This window comes from Lacerta agilis, chromosome 16 (genome assembly GCF_009819535.1).
Source record: "Lacerta agilis isolate rLacAgi1 chromosome 16, rLacAgi1.pri, whole genome shotgun sequence".
NCBI classification, from domain to species: Eukaryota; Metazoa; Chordata; class Lepidosauria; order Squamata; family Lacertidae; genus Lacerta; species Lacerta agilis.
The window spans coordinates 24,918,773-24,936,447 of record NC_046327.1 but is presented as its reverse complement, the minus strand read 5'-3'; the positions used below and the strand labels follow the sequence as shown (position 1 = coordinate 24,936,447).

The following is a 17,675-nucleotide window of genomic DNA, read 5'->3' as shown; positions in this document are numbered from 1 at the left end:
TTTCAGGTTTACTGTAGTTGGGACAAAATGTTCTACAGAAGTAAATGGGAGGCAAGAATGAACACAGGCACTTTACAATATACCGTATTTTTCCGTCTATAAGATGCCCCCTATTTGGGGGGACTCAGATTTTAGAAAATGGGGGGAGATGTATCCGTGTGTAAAACGCCCCCTAATTTTTGACATTTTTTAGGAGGGGGAACCTAGTCTTATACACGGGAAATACGGTAACTGTCTCAATGAGTAACTAAAAATCCAGAGATAGTGGTATTTGTATACTTACATCCACTTCACTACCATCTTTAAATTACCATTTTAATCTGGACTGGTGTTGCTTCATTTTGGTACTCGCCTACTTATTTCCATTTTAAATGTATACATGGGAGTTGGTGCAGTGCAAGGCAGCCGCAATCATTTTGCATGTCACCGTGAGAGAGCTATGTTCATGTTGAGCCCTAATGGAGGAAAGAGCATGCCCTGCAAACAACTAAATGTGGGAAATTGTGGACTGTGCTATCTTGGAAACAAGAATCCTGCAGTGGTAAAAACCTGTCCCTGCTCAACCACCCACACTGTCCCATGATGTCCTCCTTTTTCTCCAACTTTGCCAGTTTCTCTTGCGACAGAAATGTTGGTATCTGAGGAGGAAAATGCACAAGTGGCGCTACCTCAAATTAATGAACGTCCACAAGCATCTGCGTAAACCCCACTTGAATGAACCAGACTTGAAGAACATCTCTCTATGTTCATTTGCTGTTCCCATTCATTTTTCTATCGAATTGTGAGGCATTATCCAGAGGTTTGCTTCCCACTCGGCTGCTTTCAATGATGGGTGGAACCTGGTGTGTTATCTTGCCTCATATTCGGGCTGCCGCATGTAAAATCACCACCACTTTCCTGTCCTCTCCATCCCCTGCCCAACCCTCCTTAGTCCACCTAGATTCTTGCTCCTGTTGCTCTCCTGCAATGGCTTCAACTGTGAGGTCATTGTGTTCTCATTCCAACAGCTTCCGGCCTTGTTGGCCATTGAAATGGGGTGAGCCTGATGCAGAACGGCAATGCTGAGGCTCAAGTTGCTACGATGGGCCTGTCTGGTGGGTGAGTGACTGACCTCTCCATTTATCCAAGAGGAAGCCTGGGTGGATTTCTGGCTTGTGATCATCTTTGGCTCCGTATGGCCTATAACTGCCATTGCTCCTGACTGGCTTGGTTGTATATTCTGGCCGGTGCTCTTTTCTGACAGCTCCTATTAGCATGTGGAAGTCAGACATAAAAGTCAACATGGGCCTTAGTCCATCGATCTGATCCCACTGTGATTTTAACTTATTCTGCCTGGTCTGGATTTGAAGAAAACTGGGCATTTGGGGTGGGTGGGTGGGTGGGTGGGTGGGCGAGTTAAGAAGTCTCTTATGATCTATTCCTTCACAGTGAATAGTGAAATTGGGTAGTGTTGTCATTGTTTCTTAAGAGATATTCATTGGTAAATAAAAGTTTAGGTTTGATAAGTCAGTCAGTGTATCATATACAGTAGAACCTCGATTTCCGAGTGTCTTGGAAGCCGAACAATTCAGAATCCAAACACCGAAAACCCAGAAGTAGTTGCTTCCATTTTCAAATGCGCCTCAGAAGTCGAACAGCTTCCAAGGTGTGTTTTTCATTTCCCCCCCACTGACTTTGCAGCCAGCCCATTGATCCTCGGTTTTCAAATGTTTTGGAAATCGAACGGTCTTCCGGAACGGATTACGTTCGAAAACCGAGGTTCCACTGTATTTAACAAGCTTTGGGTGCAGCGATTCAGTAATATTCAGTAATTTTATTTACAAAAATATTTCTATGCAACTACATGTTTAAAGAGGAGGCGGGTGGCTCTGTGGGTTAAACCACAGAGCCTACGGCTTGCCAATTAGAAGGTCGGCGGTTCAAACCCCCGTGATGGGGTGAGCTCCCGTTGCTCAGTCCCTGCTCCTGCCAACCTAGCAGTTCAAAAGCACATCAAAGTTCAAGTAGATAAATAGGTACCGCTCTGGTGGGAAGGTAAATGGCATTTCCATGCGCTGCTCTGGTTCACCAGCTGGCCACATGACCCAGAAGCTGTACGCCGGCTCCCTCAGCCAATAAAGCGAGATGAGCGCCGCAACCCCAGAGTCGTCCGCGACTGGACCTAATGGTCAGGGGTCCTTTTACCTTTACCTTACATGCTTAAAAAACACCAGAAAAAAAGCTTGCAACAACAGCATCTATAGGCAATAAAGGTAATGTAAAATAAAAATAAAAAATAGAGACCATCAACAATTACAGGAACACATTTTCTTTATTGCCTGCCCAAGCTTGGTGGCAGAGAAAAGTTCGGCAAATTTTTCACCTCTGTTTTGGACAATAGGTGGCCCTCTTCGACTTTCTGGTTGCTCAGTAATGAATTACTGTGGCCTGTGCTATTGCAAGGGAATCTACGTAGAAGTGCCTGTACTGTATTCAATATTGGGTGAAGGAACAACATCTTTTATAACAAGTGCATGACAGTGTAATCTTATGTATTTTTACTCAGGTGTACGTTTTGCTGTGTTCAACAGTGAAATTGTCATAAGATTTAGCCTGAAAGTAAGACGGATGACTTATTGTGCCTCTCTCTTGGCCTTTCAACTGCAGAAGGGTGGTTTTGGTTTTGTTTTGGTTTTGTTTTGTTGTGTGGAGGTATTTTAGAGGCTGTCGTTTTTGCTGTGGTATCGGCAGTTAATGCTTTACAAAGGACCCATTGATCTGAGTGCAGTTGAGGGGTCACAGAATAGCCTGATCATGCTTTGTTTTTGTCTCCTTGTACTCCTTTTCTTTGTACAGTCATACCTCATGTTGCGTATGCTCCGTGTTGTGTACGTTTGGGATACGCACTCCTGCCCCCTGGAAGTGTTTTCCAAAGCACGCGGAAGCGCAGAATGCTTCTGTGCACTTTGCACATGCACAGAAGCGCTCAAATCACACGACTTCCGGTTTTTCGGTTTTTTTTCCCGTGTGTTCGAGTTACGCATGCCCGCGCTACGCACGGCGACCCGGAACGGATTGCGTGCGTAACCCAGGGTTCTACTGTATTAACAATTTCCTATTCGACTTTTTATAACGTTGTTACAGTGGTACCTCTGGTCAAGTACTTAATTTGTTCTGGAGGTCCGTTCTTAACCTGAAACTGTTCTTAACCTGAAGACCACTTTAGCTAATGGGACCTCCTGGTGCCACTGCGCCACCAGAGCACGATTTCTGTTCTCATCCTGAAGCAAAGTTCTTAACCCAAGGTACTATTTCTGGGTTAGCAGAGTCTGTAACCTGAAGCATCTGTAACCTGAGGTAACACTGTATAGACTTTTTAAATTGCCCACCCTGTAGCCCCAAACCACCCCCCAAAACATCATACATACATCACAGAAGGAGGTGGTCTACAGCAGAAATCCTGTCTTCCAGGAAATCTGATAATGGTCACTGATTGCATTACTTGGGCAGTCTGGCCATTCTTTTGTGATGGTTAATACTTTAGTTAAGGCTTTCTCAAACTCGGCCCTCCAGATGATTTTGGCCTACGACTCCCATGATCCCTAGCTAGCAGGACCAGTGGTCAGGGATGATGGGAATTGTAGTCTCAAAACATCTGGAGGGCTGAAGTTGAGGAAGCCTGCTTTAGTTCTTGAAATCAGGTCACAGGCTCACCCTATGCATGCACAAATACGCCCTTAAAGACAAGTTTTGCAAGCAAAAAGAGAATGGGAAGGCTTTCCCCATTTGCCTCCCTTACTGCAGAGGAATATTTGAGGTCATTGGGAGAGTCAAAATGGCTCCAGGATTGCTATCCCATACCATTTCAGACACATGGTTCATATATTTAGATATGTGTGCATTTATGAATATTTATTCTATATTTGAGACCTTAAAATTCTTATAACATCTCCTTGTACTCCTTTTCTTTGTAGTAACTTAATTTCCACTTGGACTTTTTATAGCATGTGTTTTGTTTTGTAATATGCGTTGTAACGGCCGCTGGCTATAAGAGATAAAAATCTGACAGACGGATAACTTCTCCTTCAGGGTTCCTAATCTTCTTGGCCCAGTTGATCCCGAGGACTTTGTCCTACCAGCCAGGCAGCCCCCTCACGACTGACGAGTACCTGGACTTTTTCGCGTCTATGAGGCCCAAGTGGAAGGCAAGCGTGGTGTGTCAGATCCGACGTAGCAAAGGTTGCCAGGATCCTAAAATCCTACAGCTGGATCAGTATGAGAACCATGGCGAGATCCCAGAGGGTATGTGCAGATCACTGGTTCACACTTCAGATTCCCTCCAGAACCCTTTTGTGGTGAGAGACTCTGACTGCACTTTATTCAATATATTATTCCTGCCACCAACAGCCTTTTCTGTAGTCTGTAAATCTACAGATCTCTCTAAATATGGCCTGTAAATGTCTGTGCGGGTCCTATGGCAACCAACTTCAACTTTTTCAGACTTCAGACCAACCTTTAAAACCAATTTGAATTTTTTAAAAAACAAAACTTCCTCTTTCACAAGGCATACCTACACTGGCGAAATACAGGGTTTGCAGTATTTCTTCACCCTGGGGAACCCTTGGAATTGTAGTTCTGTCAGGATGGGACAGAGAGGTGGCTAATACAGTGATACCTCAGGTTAAGAATTTAATTCATTCTGGAGGTCCGTTCTTAACCTGAAACTGTTCTTAACCTGAAGCACCACTTTAGCTAATGGGGCCTCCCGCTGCCGCTGCACTGCCAGAGCACGATTTCTGTTCCTATCCTGAAGCAAAGTTCTTAACCTGAAGCGTTATTTCTGGGTTAGCGGAGTCTGTCACCTGAAGCGTATGTAACCTGAGGTACCACTGTAAATACTTTTTAGTATCTGCAGCAAACTGCAGATGTCAAGGAAATAAACAACTACCTGACTTTTAGAAGACATCAGAAGGCAGTCCTGTTTCGGGAAGTCTTTAATGTTTGATGTTTTATCGTGTTTTTAATATTCTATTGGGAGCCGCCCAGAGTGGCTGGGGAAACCCAGCCAGATGGGTGGGGTATAAATAAAATTATTATTATTATTATTATTATTATTATTATTATTATTATTATTATTATCATCATCATCATCACCTAGCAAACTACAGTTCACAAAAGGAGCATAGCTATTGCAATCAGCGAGTATAGAACAAGCAAAAGATATATATTGCTAGACATGCCCCATCTCTCTTTCCTTCTCTTTCCATACTACTCTTATTTTTCTATTTCTCTTCAAAAATTAAAATACAGTGGTGGTTTTGCCAGGGAAGCAACCCTCCTTAGGTCGTGCCAAGACCCACTTGTGGATCCACTCTCAGCTTACTAGATCAGTGTTTTTCAACCACTGTTCCGCGGCACACTAGTGTGCCGCGAGATGTTGCCTGGTGTGCCGTGGGAAAATTACTTTATATATAGGCACAGAGTTATTTTTTTTAACATTTTCTAATGGTGGTGTGCCTCGTGATTTTTTTCATGAAACAAGTGTGCCTTTGCCCAAAAAAGGTTGAAAAACACTGTACTAGATGAAGGCCTAAGAGAAGAAGCAGAAGATGCTCTAGGTGTTTTCATCGGCTCACCTTTACTGCCATAATGTTCAGGGAGGACACAATTCACCCGGAAATAGACCTGTGCAAGGCTTACCCAGGAGTACCTTGGAGTGGATTGTGCCCTTTCCCCACTTACATTCCCCAAACCACAACTGTAACTATTAATCTGAATTTACATGGGAACGGGAACGGGCTTTTATCGTCTGCAACGATAATTCTATGCAGTTCTGAATGTCGTGTGCTTTGGAAGCAAAACGATGTAGAAATTCTCCTCCTGGCTTTAAGGGAATTGGGGGGGGGGAATTGGCTAATGGTAGTTAGTTGTCCAGCAATATACTGCCACAGGCCCCTCAGTCATTAGAGAACATCAGTGTGTAGCTCAGTTCAACAACCGGTGCATTTGTTTACCTCTGTGCAATGCTGGAGGATATGGTACTTTTCGTTCTTCCTTCCCATGGTAAGACTTTTTGCCTTCTGCTTCCAGGTCCCATCTGTGCGGATCTTCCTCACGTCATACGTTTTGAGACTTTTTGTCTATTTGCACAGTTTCGGTGTTCAAACCGGAGGTTCTACGTCAAGGTGAGGGATAGAGAAGTATGTCTGCCCGCTGCAATAGAGCTCCTGTTTTTAGAAGAATACGAAATTCTGGGTGATTTGGCTAAAAAGCAGAAGGTTGAGGCATGTGGGATATCAATAAGGTCCCTTAATAGGTTACCCTTCACCCACCCACATCATTGGAGATACAGGACAAGGTCCTACATGAGAAGATGCCCAGAGAGGAGCTGGAACAAAAATGCAGACTGAGAGTGGGCAGGCAAGCTGAGATGGCTGGGGTGAGGCAGGGTGCCACACAAACCAGGCCACAGTCTCACTGATGTTTTGGCAAGGGCCCAGTGGCTTGCCTTGAGAGGTGGAGTTACACTGAGACCTGATAGCACAATGCTATACTTTGGTACTCGAATGGCTTGGCTCCAGAACAAATCAGCTCAGAAGTGAGTGTTCTGGTTTGCAAATGTTTTTCGGTTTTGGTTTTTCGGAAGCCAAACGTCCAACACGTTCAGATTGAGTGCAGGAAGCTCCTGCAGCCAATCGGACTCCACACCTTGGTTTTTGAACCGTTTTGGGAGTCAAACAGATTCCTGGAACAGATTAAGTTCAAGAACCAAGGTACCACTGTATTAGTCTTCCTCTATTTTGCAGCCGTGACAACAAGGGACACCAGTGCACAGATCAAGAAACTCCTGCCTTAAATTGGCATGCGCTATTCAGAAATCATGACTGTCAGGAGGTTGTCACAGTATGGAGGGCGTATTTTCTTACGAGTCCCTTGCCTTTGCTCAGATCTTAGGGCAAATGTTTGGATGGGCAGGGATATTCACTCATTTTTTATTTATTTAATATAAAATCTTTATTTTATTTCCAAATAGTTTACAAAATTTTACAAATTTTACAAATACACATTGCATACAATAAAAGAAACAATTTACATTGCAAACAATAAAAGAAAAGAAAGAAAGAAGAAATTGCAGAAAAAGAAAAGAGTAAAAGACCAAAGAAAGAGATAACAAAAAAAGTAAATTATTGTTAAAGTTACAATAATCAGCTTCCATCGCTGCATTTCACTACCTACACTATCTGAACATTTTTGCCATTCTTCCCTTCAACATCAAAATTACCATAAATCCACTTAATCGCTATTCTAGACATAACCAAAACCTTTCTCTTAATCCTTGTTTACTCAAATATTCATTAAAACAATCCAATTGGTATTGAATTACCTTTTTTGGCTTTTGTTTTATTATATTGGTCAGCTTTGCCGATTCCAGATATTCCGCTAACTTACTCAGCCACTCTTTCTTGGTTGGGATGTAGTTATCCTTCCAATGCTGGGCTATTAATGTTCTCCTTTTTTTTTCACTTTTAATTTTTATACCACTTTTCTATATTACCATATCCAAGGCAGTTTACAACCTGAAGAAACAACAAAATAGACAGCAAAGAGCACACACCTATTAACAATCTGATCCAATACAAAAAAGTCATAATAAAAACACAACTTTAAAATAAACAACTCTTATCAAATATAGTAGTATCTTGGTTTTTCTAACGCCTTGTGAATCGAACGTTTTGGTTCCCGAACATTGCAAACTCGGAAGTGGCTGTTCCGGTTTGCGAACTATTTTTGGAAGCCGAGCGTCCAGTGGGGCTTCTGCAGCTTCTGATTGGCTGCAGGAAGTTCCTGCAGCCAATCAGAAGCCGTGCTTTGGTTTGCGAACGTTTTGGAAGTCGAACGGACTCCTGGAACGGATTCCGTTCGACTTCCAAGGTACGACTGTAAAGCAATATTCAATAATTTGTCAGAACATAAGAGTAAACAGTAAAATTAAGTATCAGCAAATAAAAATTAAACAGTTTACAATTACAATAAAGAATCACTAAACTGCAATCAATAAAGATAATGGCAAGTCACAATGCATAAAATACCACAAAACGTACAAAACCATGCAAAAGGGTCAAACTGAGAAGCAAGGGCACACAACTTGCAATTTTTCCCTGCCTTTTCTTTCCCCAGTCCTTTTTATCTGCTGCAGCAAGCAGGACTTTAATATTGACTTGGCTCCAGGCTGGAAGGAATGAGGAATGAAGGCAGAGAAGGGGTTGTGCTGTCAACACAACCAAACATCCATAATTTCACTGCTTGTGGTGGATAGGCTCATTTCACCGTAGCCTCTTGGCCTAGCAGGTTTTGCAATTTCTTTCACGGTGCTTCCAAAACTTGCAAAACCCGTGTGCCCAGAGAAACAACAGTGAATGTAGCTTCCTAATGTTGTTTGATTCCTGGCCCTGCCTCATCTTCCTTAGAAATGGCACAGGGGTTGATCTGCTTTCAAGCAGGAGACAGGTGATACCGGTACCATTTTTTTCAGATAATGTATTAAATTAGGGTTGTTTCAAGACAGAACATTGCTCTTTGTGTGCACGTTCTCCCTTTCCTTTTGCCCCCGGTAATCGGGTTTTGAAGATTTAATATTATTTGGAAAACCTGCCGAAATTCTTTTAGAAGAGGCGACGAAACAAATAGGTCTGCATGCCAGGGGAAACGATGCGCCTCTTTCAAGCCTCCCTTTAAAATGATACGAGGAATTCCACATCATGCTAAGTTGGGAGAAGAAAAAGCTAAGGAGTAAACCCTACACAAGTCGAGGGTGGAGTCCTAAGGCATTTGTATTGTGCCTTGTACGCCTCCTTCTAGTAACCAAGTTACCGGTAGTGCCAAACGTATAGCTCTGCTTTCCTTTGGACCACATTAGTAAGGTCAAGAAGGGGGTCTTGTTGTCTAGGCAGCCCAAAAACCCCAGACTGAGGGACAGCTAGACTGGTTTTAGAAGGTGGCAAAAGGATTTATCTAAATTTATCTGGCAGGGGAAGAAACCCAGGATAAAGTATAAGATTTTGACAGATTCTAAGGAAAGAGGTGGATTCTCGCTGCCAGATCTTAGAATTTATTTTGAAGCTGCAGCCTTTTGCTGGCTAAAGGATTGGTTCAAGCTAGAAAACACTGGTGTTTTGGACTTGGAAGGACATGACAATGTATTTGGTTGGAATGCTTATCTTTGGTATGATAAAGTTAAGGCCCACAAAGCTTTTAAATCTCACATTATCAGGAACACTTTATATCAGGTTTGGATTCGGAACAAAGACTTGTTAGAGAGAAAAACTCCCAGATGGGTATCACCAGTTGAGGCTAAGGCCTATAAGAGCTCTGCTTTCCTTTGGACCACATTAGTAAGGCCAAGAGGGGTGTCTTGTTGTCTAGGCAGCCCCAAACCCCCATACTGCCCTGTTTAGGGCAGTTTTTAATGTTTGATATTTTACTGTGCTTGATGTTTTAATTTGTTGGAAGCCACCCAGTCAGCTTGACGGCCTAGAATACTAATACTAATACTAATACTAATACTAATACTAATACTAATACTAATACTAATACTAATACTAATACTAAAATACTAATAATACCAGGTAAGGAACCAGGGCTGATGAGAAATGGAGACAGTCCTCTTTTACATGGGGGCATGGGAGAGAGGATTATTCACCCAAGACAACTTGGTCACATTTCCCCAAATTTTCTCCTTCCTCCACCCCCCACCCCTGGATAGCGGATACTGTGCCCTGAGTTTGAAGAGGATGAGCATGTGCATGAACACGAACATGAGCACGAACATGAACATGGGCATGAACATGAGCACGAGCATGAGCACGAACATGGGCATGAACATGAGCACGAACATGGGCATGAACATGAGCATGAACATGAACATGAGCATGAACACGAACATGAGCATGAACATGAGCATGAACACGAGCCTGAGCACGAGTACAAACATGAAGACGAGTACGAGGATCAAGACGAAGTCAATGCCGTTTCTCCATCCCCAAGCCAGTTGCGTCACATGCCGCAGATAGACCATGGTGCCACACCGTCCCGCGACGCCCGCCTCCGCTCCAACATCGACGCCATTTTGAAATATTCCTTTGCCGTCTCAGGCCAGGAGCCCGTGGCCAGGGAACGCTCCTTCCCAACTCCCTCCAGCAAGCCGGACTACGTGGGTGCCGTGCTTGTTGCGGCCACTGCGGAAGTCGTGGCCACCACCGAAGCGACTGCCTCCAAAGCTGAAGAGACGACAGCCGCCAAGGGGCTCTCGAACCAGCAGCTCCATAAGAGCATCCACCGCCTGATTGGCATGGCCTTCTCCCTGGAGCAGTCCCTGAATGCCGAGAACGCGCAGCCTTTCAAAGGCAGAGAAGGAGATCTGAATATCCTGACTAGCCAGGAAGGGATCGGTTCCAAGGGGAGGTAAGGGCAAGTCTTGCTCCCAGGCAAAAAGCAGTAACATTTGCTGAGGAAAACAGGCCCCAAAGCAAAAGATGGCAGGGCCTAGAGGAAGATGCCTAATGATGTGACACCATTGTTGTCAGCTCCCACTGGCTCCTCCCTGCTGTTTCCCCTCATTATATTTACTAAATATATATTTCTATATATCCAAAATGCTTGTGTGGACTAAAGTTACAAGTAGAAAATAAAAAGTGCATTGAGGACAAATAATGTGGAAAGTCCCAAAGTTTATTTTCAAGACTTGCTTCTTCAACTCGGTCAACATAGTCACCCCAACAAACAATGTACAGGGTAGGGATATTCTGGCACACTGCAAAACCATACAACTGAGTCACTCCCCCATCATTCCTCTGCTCTCACTTTACTCCGTGCTGCCTCCTCCCCAGATCTCCTACATCATCAATCCATGTTCTTAATTGTTGAATGTAAGGTGCTTTCTGGTCAGGAACGGCATACAGGCTTTATTTTGTACAGGGCTTAGCACCCTATGAGTGCTAAATCAGTGTGTAGATAAGCGACAACTGCATTGCTTTGTTTTATGAGGGAAATCATTGGTTCTCCATATCCTTACTCCTTTAAAAACAACTTACCCAAAGGTATATGAAATTATTGACATCGATGCAACGCTTCAGCTCCCAATTTGGGCCAGTCTAGCTGTCCCTCAGTTATTTATCCATTGTGATGGCCAAGTTACAAATAGACATAAGCCCACATACTCTAAAACCAAGTAAAAAACAAGGAAGACCAAATCCATTCACTTTTAAAAAGAGAGAAAGAGCAGCTACTTCAGGAAAGAGTGGATTCTAAGGGTGCAGATCTGTTTCATAATGAGCAAATAATTAAACTTTGGTTGAAGTTTTAGATGTAATGGAATGACTTGTCCTGAGTAATTAATAGGTACAAATGTCATCCCATTTATACCCATTTGAGGGCTGGGAGTTTGTTTTTCCCTAAGAGTGGCAACAGTTCATTTTGGGGACTTCCACTTCTTTTTCGTAGACTTGTTTGAACATCGCGTCATTTGGAGTGAAGGGGTTGGTGCTAATGGAACTTGCCTTTTCCACCACCACCCCAAATGTCCCACAATGATACAATTCTCAGAGCATTCTGGGAAATTATAACGGCAGCTTCCCCAAATCAGTTCTGTTGCCGCCGACCCAGGAAGCAGCAGCAGCGACGACAAAAAGTTTAAACCCAGACAAGAAGCCATGAATGTGGAAAGAAATTGTGGTTTGAATGAACGAATAACAGGTTGAGCGAAGTTTCAAATAAAGAAATGGGGGGAAAGCGCATCCTCAGGTGATGTAGAGCCAAGGAGCAATGGGGAGAAAGGAATCGGTACTTGTGTCAGGGGTAGGTGTTGCCAGGCGCTAGTTGATGCTCACAGCCCTACCGGGGGGGGGGGCAAACATCCTGTTCATTATTGTCACCTGTTCAGCTACCTTCTCAAAAAATGCAAGCAATGAGCAGTAGTCTCCACTTCACTCCTGCCGTCCTCCTACCCCTGGGAGTTGTAGGGATTGGGCCCAGAAGAACAAGGCAAAGGAGTAGGTGGTGGTGCCTTGGTGACGAGAAGGGAGACACATAAAGATGGGGGAACATGTTACCCAAAGGTCCCCCAAACCCTGGACCTGGAACTAAGACAGGGGACTAATGTTCTCCTCACCTGCCTCGTCTTTACTCCAGAACCCCTCCTCCTCCTCCTTTCCCCCAGTCATACATTTCTCCTTAAAAACCAAATAAACCAAAGACGTTTGTCAGGGTTTCATATCTGCACATTTGTTAGGACCCAAGAGTTTGCTGGTGTATCCTGCTAGAGTGTTGAAAGTATCCCAAGCCTTTGGCAGTTCCACACTTTCAGATAATGCATTTGCAAAACCATAGAGCACAAGTAGATTTTCTGGCAGCTGTAGGGAGAGCTTGAAGGAGCATGTTGTGAATTTTTCAAAAGCAACGTCTTGCGGTTGGCATTCAGCATTGCACTAAGATGATCATCCCATCAGGGCAAGGATTTCTGCTTGCCAAATGGAATGATCTCCCGTCTCCACATCCCACACACTGTTCTGCAGCATTCTCCAGACAGATTTATTTCAGAGTAGATTTCAGAGGGAGGGGGGAGGGAGGAAATCCCCATTGTGCAAGTAGGAATCCTTAGTCTGGGTTAGTAAAATCCAGCCCTATATGTTAGCACTAATTATTTATTAACCTAAACAACTGCATATTCAATCATATGTAATATCTATTTTAAAATTGTCAACTTATTTTGCTAATTTTCCAATTGCATGGGTATTTCTCTCTTTTTTGCCAATCACCATCCACGACGGCCCATTCACTCATGCAAGGCATCACTTGATTACTTGTCCGTAACTAAAGAAAACATGCACATATTCTGATGGCCCTTCCATGTGGTGGTTTTGTAATAGGACTCTCTTTGGATAACCATTTATGGGTTCCTCCAAAGCACAGGTTTCCTCCTTTATGGGACCCGGGGGAAATGATTTTGTGAGGCTCTGCATTACGCCATAGGGGCACTTGTCCTGTGGATTTAACTCAGGACCTGTTCTGAGGCTCAAACAAGGCATGAGAGTAGATACGGGTTCGCCACTGAAAATGGCAGTTGGATATCAACTTCCCCTTCCTCTATCTACTTAGATAGCACAACACGCATTTCCCCAAACATGAGTCATCTTAGTCCCATGTTTCCTTAATTAGTTACAATGAGAAGGGGGGGGATTGACATAGAAGGCTGCCATTTTCAGCGGTTTCTGCTTGGGCTGATGAGCACCCAGGTATCGGAGCTGCCTCTAAGAGATATTGTGAGGGGGTTGGGAGATCAAAATGGCCCTCCTTCTCACAATTTCCTTCTCTCCGTTTCTCCTTTCTTGCCTTAGCCTCTTAGCTCTTGACAAGGAAGAAGCTCTGGTGATTCTCTGCTATGCAGTGCTGCAAGACATTTGCATATCCTCGGCTGTTAGCAAGGCCTGGAAACAAATGGAGTCAAAAACCTTTGGCTTTGGGGAATTGGTAAGCTCCGTGCTGGATGCCAGTTTCATACCTTCTTACAGCAGAGCCCAGCAGTTGATAAACTGGGAGATCTCCAAGCCCACCTTAAATTTCGGCGCCACCTTCTGAGCTAGTAAGAGCTCCTGATGAGAGGAGGAGGGGAGGCAGTTTGGTTGAACAGAACTTTATTTGCGAATTTATAATCCTCACTTTCATTTTAAAAAAGAATGCAGCAAGGCGGAATGCAACATATAAAAATAGAATCAACAAAGAGATCATCCATACAAAACATAACAACAACAAAAAGAACATTCATGTGGTAAATGCTTGTCTACACAAAGGTTTCAAAAAACTTCTGAGGGAAGAATAAACAGTTCCACAGGGCAGGGCTCAGCACACCAAAGGATCAGTCTCTAGGGATGGTCAACCAGGCCTCAGGGGCGTGTGGCACCACCAGAAGTGTCCATCAGAAGATCTCAGTGACTGAAGTGGAACACAGGAATCAGACAACTGGCACCCAAGTTATTTAGGCCTTTGAGAATTCACACAAGTATTGGTACCTTGAACCTGGCCTAGCAGCGAATCAATTTTTGGATCCAGTTCAGTTACAAGGGCATACCCTCCAAGCGCCCCTATTTTCCAGGGACAGTCCTGGGATTACGAAAGCCACCCTGGCTTTTGACTTGATCCCGAAATGTCCCAATTTCCCCTGCCCCTGGTGCTGAGAAGGATGAGCCAGTGCTTGTCCCAAGCAACAGCAGTGGCAGCTGTGAAGGAGCACCCCATGGGCTCTCTATGGCTGCCGCTGCTGGCCTCCTCTCTTGGGCAGCTCCTAGTGGCTGCTGGAGAGCGGGTGAGGAGGAAGAGAAGCCGCCAGACATTTGTCCCTATTTTCATCTGAGGAATGTTGCAGGGTAGGCAAGGGGCGGCACTCTGAACAGAAGGACCGACATGTTGGGAAGGACTGCACCCGCAACAGTGGTTTGCCACATGCTTCAAGACAGAGAGGTAGATTGTTCCAGCAGGCGCGGCTTTGTTTTGGTCCTTCTCATTGCTCCGTCACTCCCTAGGTGTGTGATAGCCTTGGCCGACGCCATGCCGACATGTGCTCTGAGTGTGCTTTCTGCTCCCTGAAGACAGAGCAGTGCCAAGGGGCCTCGAATCTGAAGCGTACCCACTGTGTTGGTGGCATATTCACATCCTACATCAACCCGGGGATCTTGGCTCAGCACCAGGCTATGCGTTCCAGGGTAAGCCAAACATTTAGCTTGCCCAGATATTGGAGAAAGCTTTGCTTGAGGACAAGTTCCATTGATTCTGCCCCTTTCCCTCCTCCTCATTTTTTATCACCAGGTCCCCACAGGGGTAGAAGAGTATTTTGGGGTTGAGACATATGCAGGCTTGAAAGCAGACTATTGGTGCGGTCGCTTGGCTGCTCATGGCTGTGATGATTATCGGGTGTCTCTTTGGTTGAAGACAGAGTATTCCTCCTTCCAAAAAGGAGATTTCCCACAAGAAGTGAGTATTAATGGAATATCTGTCCTTTGCCCCCATCATGTTGGTTTGTTCCTGTCATCCCTGCCACCTTGTCATTTCCTTCTTCCCAGATCTGCGACTCGACAGGAGTTCAACACCCCACCTACTGTGCTTTCAAGAGCAAGCAGTGTCTGAAAGACAGCCATGCTGGAGAGAAGGTGGGAGATGACACCTTCAAGTTCCCTTCTTGAAGCTTAAGTATAAAAAATTAGTTGTTTGTTGAGTGCTCCCTCATTATGGAAAGGCAAAGCTTATCCTCGTCCTACTCCTTCCAACTAAAAAGAAAAGAGGTAAAAAGCAACAAGCCTGTCTTTGTTTACTTGGATCATGCATTGAGGGCTCATCCAGACTTCCTTTTGTGCCGTGTTTCTGGGCATATGTCTGCACTTTCAAGCACCAGACCCGAGCATTTGTTTGTTTTTGTCCTGGCAATTTCCCGAGGAACACCTGCATTTTACTGAGAAGAAAGGGTGCAGTGATAGGGGCAGACGGGGCTCATCAATCTGGGAAGGTAGCCCATCTGGGAGAAGAAAAAGCTCAGGAGTAAGCCCACTGGAGTGGCGTCCCCAAGACAGTTGGATGGCACCTTGTACACCTCCTTCTGGCAAGTCCTGTAGCCAAACTGGTGCCAAACGTATTGCTATGCTTTCCTTTGGAGCACATCAGAGAGACTGAGAATGGCATCTTGTCATCCAGACAGCCCAGGACTTCCATGCACACTGCCTAGGCTTGCACCCTGGGGGAAGTCATTTTTGCTGCTGAATCAATGTGATTTTCCATGGGTTGCTGTTTGCTTCAATTCAGTGGTAAAATGCAGGTTTTCCCTGGGAAAACAAAAACCACTCAGACATGGAGCTTTAAAGCTCAGACCTGTGCCTGGAAAGTGTGGCGCAACAAGAAATCTGGAGGAGCCCTTAGCCACTCTTTTGGAAGTCGTTTCCAACTACTCAGCAGCTCTGCTCCCCATCTGAACTTGGTTCAGTCTTTGTAGAGTATCCAGGCTCTGCCACATGCTTCCTCCTATGTCCCAAGTTTATTCTTTCCAGGAACTTCTAAAGAATGTGCAGGGCAACTTCAGCCCTCCAGAAGTTGCTGAACTACAATTGCCATTGCAATTGATGGGAGTTGTAGTCCAGCAACATCTGGAGGACTAAGGATGCCAAGTTCCACTTGGCTAGTAGTGGCAAACTTTGGGCTCTCAAATTTCAGCGGCAGCCTGTGCGATGCTAAAACCTGGTGCCCTCCCCTGCCTCTTGCACTCTGTTCTACAGCACTGTTACGGTGCCCCCTGCAGCGCAGCGCCCAGTGCGAATGAACAGGTGGCTTTACCCTAACCCTGTGGTTAGTTTGGGGCAAGGTTATTTGATCCTTCGTCAGAAGCGGAGTAATCAACTCTAACGTTCTGTTGTTCTTCTTTGTCCTCAGGTGATGCGGAAGCCTTGCCGAAAACACCAGACTTACCGAGTGCTAAGTAGGGAGGAAGGGGAAGAGGAAGTGGTACTTTGGAACAAGAAATTCTTTATCAGTAATGGAGAGGGCAGAGAGTGAGAGCAGTGGCTCCAATATTGAGGTGGTAAGCCAGAGAAGATGCAGCACATAGAGACACACGCGTGCGCAGTGTGTGACTCTCATCTGATACAAGGCATTCTGCAGGGCACAGTCTCTACTGATCTCTTCTGTCCTTTGCTTGGTATTTGGAGTGATGCCACTGTGGATACTCTTGCTGTACAGCTAAAATGTGTCTCTAGAGCACCAACCATCTTCACCCAAATCCTTCAGGGTCATCTGGGACTCTGCAACCTGCAGAAGAATCCGCAAGAAGGCAGATAGCGCAGCATTGCCATTTAACCCCAGTGATCCTTACCCATATCTCCGTCAGTGAATTCAAATCTCAACACAATTGCTAGGCCATATCGCTTTGTATTCTAATACATAAAGGACCATTTCAGTGCACTGTGAGCAGTTGCTTCTCTTCACCTCTGTAGGGCTCCTCTTGGTGTGGTGTCTTCATTTCTGGTGAACATTTTGGTGGCTTTTTTTTTAATCAGATCACAACCTGCATGCGAGTGCAGATGTTTCCCCTTAACAAGCCCAAGTCCCATGACCAGAAAGTAAATTCTATGTTCAGAATCTAGCATTAGACAGGCTTGAAATGTGTTGCCCAATCTGTCACTTCACTTCCTTTGTCCAGAATTTGATTTCTTTCTAGTTTCAGACCAGATTTGGGCAACCCTACTCAAATCACTTTTAGTTTTTCAAAAGTTTGGCAAAACCTGCCTTCACTTCCTTAAGTTTTTAAGCAAAATAGTCTCTTTTCCATGGACTCTCCCAGGGTCTGCATCAAGTACCATGTTCTTTCATTTAAGCAGAATTCTAAACAATGAAGTATTGTTCATTTTTTCACAATGACTAGTTCTGGGATGTAGGAATAGGTGGACCTTAGACTCCACACAACCTTATTTGATAGCGATGCTGTACACAGCATTCTGTTTCACCCCCGCCTGTGTGAATTAATGGTATGGCTCCTGTTAGTATGCCTATGAATGAATACAGTATGCCTATGAATGAATACAGACATATGGTATTTTAGCAATCAAGCTGCTGTGACAGTGTTGTATACAAACACAGAATTCCCTCTCCAGGATTAATCTCAGAGA

The 17,675-nt window shown here is 44.6% G+C and overlaps 1 protein-coding gene across 1 annotated transcript; it reads left to right on the top strand.

The window, feature by feature from the left end:
• The first annotated feature begins 969 nt into the window (after positions 1 to 969).
• Positions 970 to 16,576, top strand: ACRBP (acrosin binding protein). Its single transcript, XM_033173833.1, has 9 exons — positions 970 to 1,098; positions 4,069 to 4,281; positions 6,070 to 6,164; positions 9,743 to 10,440; positions 13,371 to 13,503; positions 14,553 to 14,732; positions 14,836 to 15,000; positions 15,090 to 15,176; positions 16,444 to 16,576. The coding sequence occupies exons 1-9, from the start codon at positions 1,059 to 1,061 to the stop codon at positions 16,564 to 16,566; spliced, it is 1,734 nt and encodes a 577-aa protein (XP_033029724.1). The 5' UTR covers positions 970 to 1,058; the 3' UTR covers positions 16,567 to 16,576.
• Positions 16,577 to 17,675: the final 1,099 nt, after the last annotated feature.